This window comes from Homalodisca vitripennis, chromosome 2 (genome assembly GCF_021130785.1).
Source record: "Homalodisca vitripennis isolate AUS2020 chromosome 2, UT_GWSS_2.1, whole genome shotgun sequence".
Lineage (NCBI taxonomy): Eukaryota > Metazoa > Arthropoda > Insecta > Hemiptera > Cicadellidae > Homalodisca > Homalodisca vitripennis.
Window position 1 is genome coordinate 43,796,366 of NC_060208.1, and position 6,749 is coordinate 43,803,114.

Consider the following 6,749-nt stretch of genomic DNA (forward strand, 5'->3'; position numbering starts at 1 on the left):
CATCATGCTTCAAGAGATATGTAAAATGTGTTTGTCCTAACTCTATAATCTGATAAACCTTCGAGATGAGCATCGCCATTAGAACCTCTTTTGTCTGCTTTGGTCTTGATGGCATTACTCTTAAGGTAGTGGAATGCAGTTTTAACACCTATCATAGACTCTTATCTTATAACCTGATTTAACCTTGTTTTTTATCCCTGGCGACCTCTCTGAGTCACTTTGAGAACTGGAATACTTAAATGATTCTCAATAGAAATCATTATTTTTAAGTGAGCCAAAACTAAATTTTGCAAATTAATTTTTAATTTAATGAAAAATTATAATATTTTTAAAAATATCAGGATTTTGCTGATAGTGAAAATTGCCATTAATTGGTGGAGATATTGTGGTGAAAGAAAATGGTACAAATACCTAAGCCGACCTTGACGAGCACGCTCATGGATCTGAATGAGTCGAATTGCTTCATCTTCTGTCATTTCAATTCCCGTAAACTCCTCCTCATAGAATCCCAGTTTCTTCAGAATGTCATCCATTGTTCTTCGTCGGTCTGCGATCTCCTTGGCTCTCTCACGTCGATAGTAATTAGGAATATTTACCTGTTGAGAAAGGGTGAACTGAAGTGGAAGTTGAACAAGTGGGATATAAAAAATAGAATTAAGAGACTACTACCAGATTAAGAACAATTCTAACACAGGCTTTATTGATTTGCATAAAGAACAATAAATGTCCATTTGTATTCTGTTCAGACTATAATAGTTTGGATAGCAGAAAAATTATTAACTATGTGAAGCTCTGTAAAATATGATTTCAGAAAATATTCTGAAGTTATTGCAGTTATCTAACTTTTACTCTACTTATCTTGTAAATCTATATATATAAATGCGAATGTTTGTATGTTCCGTTATAACTCTGAAACCAATGCACAAACACATTGTGAAATTTTGTACAGTGATTCTACACGTTCCTGGAAGTAACATAGGCATACTTTTAGAGAGGTGGCTGTTTCACTGTTTGTATATATGTCCTTTATAGAATCGTAAACTATTTGACCGATCATTATGAAAATTTGTATGTATATTTATTTTTCGACGGAGAAGGTTTATATGCTATGCCTATAGATGTATCTCGCCACCAGGCGGCACTGCAAAAGTTACAAGTTTTTAAAGCGCCTGTACACTATAAACTGCGATTACGAGACAGTTAAGTATATTAAATAGCGAAAAACTATTTGAAGGCACTAAGCTTTGATGTATATTTGTCTTCAAAATACATTTCTGCTTGAACTTAAAGCTTTAGTGTTAGACCACTTTATAATAAAGTACATGTACGTAGACAATGGCTATAAACATACACTTTTGACAGATTTTCTTGATCGTGGCAACAATACAAACTCTACATCGTCGTTGGAAATATAATTTATTTGAACCAGAAGTGCACATACACGGGCAAAGCTTACGAAAAGCGTGCGAAGCCGCGGGAAACAGCTAGTAATGTATAATTACTTTAAAAATACAACAGACAGTGAAAAATGTAGGGATGAAGAGAAGCATCAGGAGTATTGTAGTTGTAGCTTCTAGTAAACTTTGATGGCTATAGATAATATAGATAATGCTCTGGAGAATATTCTGATCCCACTGTGAAAATAGAAGACATTTAAAATGTTACCACACTTCAAATGCAAAAATACACTTAACAAAATGGACTTAATCGAACCTGTGCTTCTGAGGGTAGCACTCTCTGTTCAGTCATCACATCATCAAAGTAGCTGAACTCGCTGAGGTCGAGGTCAACCAGTTCGTGTTTGAGCTCGAGATAACGGCCCAGACTGAGATCTAGCAGACGACGCAACAGTTGACGCTTCTGTGGCTGAACTACCTGATCGTAGCATTCATCTAGTCGATTTATGGCTCTGATATATTTAAGGAATAGGTCACCCACAATCCTACACAGAAAAAAAACATTATATTGTATGAGTTACACATTAAATCATAGATTGTAGAAGTTAATATATTTTTTAATTTCTTGGATAGATAAATTGTTAATTCCTTTAGAGATATATCTTTCAAATCTGTTTTAGAAGAAGAATGTTGAGGGGAAGAAAAAACGAATTGAGAGAGTCTAAAATAATAGTATCTAACGACTACGGTATCACATATGATTTTTTACAAATTAAATACTCCTAGCTATTGTACATTATCACTTTTAAGCCACTATAGTTTTGATCATTAGGATATGGAAGTAAACACTCCAGGTAATGTTTAATGACTATAGAATATTCTACGCTGTTAGTAACTTAGACATCTTAATGCCAGACTAAAATACAAGAAGAAAATCCTTAAGTGCCTCATACGATACCAGGTTTAGTCTGATAAATCTAAAACAAAATTTTAGGCTCTATTTGCATTGAAACTGGAATGTAGAAACGCTTGATTTGTAATACACATTACCTAAAATAGATACAGGAGATCCACTAAATTTTTACAGTTTTTGGTATCATCAGTGGTGGAAGAATAAAAACATTCATATGAATTTTAACACAAAAATTATGATGATTATAAATAATGTAAATTACAATGGAAAACTCCTCAATATAATAATGTTGTACTTTAAAGTCCTCAACATGCATAAAAATGTAACAAAGTATGTTTGATGCAAAACATTAACTTGTTTTCATGATGAATATAGAGCAGAAATAACTAAGCCTGTCTAGATTTTTATGCCTAAACAAGAGATTTTTGGCACTCCATCATTTTTCACATTGCATTAGCTAAATTCTGTAGTTTCTGCTTTCCATTTCCACTAAATTTCACCAATTTACACCTATAATTTTCCTTTGAAAGATCATGACCATGCAAAACTTTTAGGAAAAGGTTCACAACAATATGAAAAGACGAAAGAGCAGAATATCTAGGCTCTTTTGTTTATCTATTAAAGCCAGCTCAGGAAACTTCCATAAATCACCCATGACAGAAAGAGTTGAATATAAATTATGATAAAAAAAGAATAAAGGATTAGTTTAACAACTACAGCCTTGGTTACTTTGTATCTGTGTAGCCTTGGATTCTATTCCAGGCAATGGTGACATACTAAGATGGCTTCAGGCAAAGAATCCTACTGAGCATCAGGTAACTTTCCAAATTCCTTCTATTTCAAAAATACTGCTTATGTGTTCAACTTTTAATACCTTTTCCTTAGAGTTTTGCATGATCATAATCTATAAAAAGTGAAGATTGGTAAAATTTAGTGGAAATGGAAAGCAAAAACTACAGAACTAGCTAAATTAATATGAAAAAATATGGATTGCCAAAAATCTCTTGTCTATGCCTGAAAATATTTAGAGACAGCCTTGGTTGTTTCCGCATTATATTCAGTTTTATTTTCACAAAACATCTATTAATTAGGTAGCTCAAATTTTTAGTTTTATAATTATACCTAAAAAAAACACTACTAAAATCAATCAGTACTTAAATAGTGTTGTGGTGTATTATATTTGAATGAGATTTTTCAGAGATGGAATTATATTGATTATGAATTACAAAGTCTGTAGTAAAACATGTTCAAATAACAATATACATTGCAGAACTTTTTATCAAACTGATTCCAAGAAATTTGTAAATTGCATTAACAAAAGCAATGTAAAAATAAAAGGCAACAGTTACCGGATCAGTATGTTACTAAGATCATGATCTTATCAGCATAAATTACTTCACTGAAAAGTGTATTGTTTACTTTTGTACAATTCAATAACAGTGTTCTTTGTGAAGCTGCCAATGCTCAGTTCACGACATTAGTAACTTACAGCCAATCACCTGTGAGCAAGCCGTTTGTCCTTGATGGGCTTGGCTGACTGTTGGTCCACATCGATACGAGTTGCATCATCAAGAATCTCCTGTGCCTGTAACCAGACTCGAGTGTACGTCTCGTGTGACATGGCTCTTGTAGTCTGCCACTGTAGATTGGCCTTTACAAATCTTCAAGATGATCTCGAAGACTTTCAGAGCCACCAGTCAGGCAATATGGACTATGCCAGCACCTCTTATTATTGTAAATCACTAAACCAAGTCACAATAAGCAGTTAAATGGTGCTTATAGCACAGTCCCATGGTGGCCATAATGCTGATAAAGCTCCAGATGCATCTCATAAAAGCCAAATTAAAATTACTTTAAAGAATCGTTATTTAATCAATACATTTAAAAATAAAAACAATTTGACATTTTCACTGTTTTTAATCTTCAAGTTGTACTTAAAAAAAATGTTCTCTGAGATTTCTGATTTTTGCTCTTAATGTTTAGAATGAGTTATAGTTTTTTAATTATTGATCTATAATTCTACAATTTTACAATATTTAGCTCCTTCTAAATATTTGGTGATTTCCTTTTAAAGTTGGTTTTGTATGGTATTATTTAGTTGGAGAAAAATTATTTTAAAACACTATCTGTTGTTAAAGAATTTAGTTGGAAAAAAATTCACCATGTGATTTATGGTGGTCTATAACAAAGTCCCAACTTAAATGCCCATAATCAGTATTTAAAATATCTCCTTTGAAAATTAAACTATTATGAATGAAACGTTCAGACACAGTATATTTCTTTTATGTGCATTTTGAAGGATGAATGAATCTATCTTCATAGACTACTGCAGAGGTTAATTATCTACTCTGCTCACTGTGATTTCACTCTAGTTATTTACAAGATCAAAAAGTGTACTTTCAATTCAAATTACGAGTAGTTGCAGGTAGTATTTTTAGTTCAAATCTATCATACTAGTACTAGAAGCTGCTTCAATTAGGAGAAGCACATGAATGAGGTGAAGTACTGTAATGAGGCTTCAACACTATAGTAATAAATATTTAAGTCAAATTTAGATTACAAAAGCAAACATTGGTTGGGAAAACTACAAACAATTACCCCCTTCAGTTAACTACTTAAAAAGATTATATTGTTTAATGTAGATAAAGTATCAAAGTTGTTGTGAACATGGTACTTACTCGTAAGTTTTAATAGTACACTAGTAAGAATTGTGACCAATTGTCACTTTCATAAGAATTGTGACAAATTTTTTCCAAAATGGCTATTACTGTAAATATACAATTACTTGTAAATAATTTCAAATTGTCTATAAAAGCAGATTCATAAATTAAATAGATGAACAAAAACAAAAAAATGTATGATGACCTCGTTAAAATTAACATATGAATATTTTGTGAGAATAAATTATAAAAAGTTTTTGATATGTGCATAAATATATATTATTAGATATTGTTATAAAGATTTTGGTTATGTACTTTAAAGTTTTTTCTTTCTTTACCTTAATACTAACAAGAACTTATGCTTACCTTACCTTCTGATTTATAAAAAAACAATATATGTAAAAAAAACAAAAATAAATTACAATTAGTTTTAAATTATTAATACTTGTAATAGAATACATAAGCAGGAGAAGTCAGTTTGAAAACTCTCCAATGAAATATGTTTGTTCAATAACACCAAGAGAGAAACAGCATTTACCTCCTCTTCCACCCACCACTGACTCACTGTCCCCTTCATGTGTATTTGTGATGACACAATATTGTCCACATTACTAATTTCTAATACTAGTTTAAAAATATTAGTTACACATATAAGTCAATATTAAACTAACAAACAAAATAATATTGCTGAAACATTACTTAAAATCTCATTCATTCTACCATCTCATTTGAATATTTAATTTTCATATTATTTTCTTTTCATTTCACTCAAGCTTTCTTATTCAAAAACTGTATAATGTTACCTTATCACAATAGTATATCTAACTGTATTGAATTAAAAAAAAAAAAAATTAAAATATGAACTAAATCAAAACTTTAAGTACTCATTTATTATTTTTAGTATCCATTTCCAAGTGAAGTTGTTTTACATAATATTTCAACCTATTTTGTCATACCAGCAATAAAATAAGTGAAACTGCTTAATTTGTCATGTGCCTTTTATCCAATCCCAACAAATTAGATATCGACAATTATTAGCGTTTGTGGTAACGCCGAGTCACACTTATACCTCCTAAAATATTTTTATATTAAGTATTTGTAAAATATACAATAAATTTTCACTTATAACCTATTTTTAGTTTTTCTTAAACTCAGTTTTAAAAGTATGGCCTTTAATGAGGTAGTCTTATTGTTATTCAATACACGACAGGCTGTGAATCACGCTAACCAAACAAATATCACCTTGGCTCGTGTTATCAAAGGAGCATTTCAAGGTGTGAACATATGAACAACGTATTATAGAAGTGTTCATGTAAGTGAGGCATGTTCACACAATTTCAATAAACATTGAATCACAAAAAGTACTTGCTCCGCCGGGAGTTGAGTATATATAAAATATTTAGCTTTTTTTAATAATTAATTAAACTGTAGTAAACTTGACCCTGGAAAATGTTTTTTCTGTAACAACCAAAAGCTTTAAAACTCAAAACTTAAAAAAGTAAGTATTTAAAAACTCAAAACTTAAAGCTTTGTAAGTGTTTAAAATGTGTTCAATGAACTTTAAGACAGAATTGACTCTGAACTTTAAATTAATTGTTTTGAATATGAACCATTTTTTTCATATTATGGCTATTATATTCACACTTTGGTACATTTTACTGGTCTGTAAAAAATAACACGATAAAACCCTTTTTACAGTTTTTCTGTATATTTTTATTACATAATTTAAGAGTTTTTGTTCTCGTTTCTTGTTGGACTGTTATACGGTAAGGTGAATAA

General features: G+C 30.7%; 1 protein-coding gene across 1 annotated transcript in view; it reads right to left on the minus strand.

Moving 5' to 3' along the window:
* The window catches only part of LOC124353860 (dynein regulatory complex protein 11), a 48,741-nt gene that overhangs the window by 26,547 nt on the left and 15,445 nt on the right, over nt 1–6,749 (minus strand). Inside the window, exons 2-4 of the mRNA XM_046803889.1 lie at nt 3,810–4,052; nt 1,714–1,942; nt 412–596 (exon numbers count right to left, since the gene is read on the minus strand). Of these exons, the coding sequence (XP_046659845.1) occupies nt 412–596; nt 1,714–1,942; nt 3,810–3,931 (536 nt within the window). The 5' untranslated portion in view covers nt 3,932–4,052. The remainder of the gene's footprint in view (nt 1–411; nt 597–1,713; nt 1,943–3,809; nt 4,053–6,749) is intronic.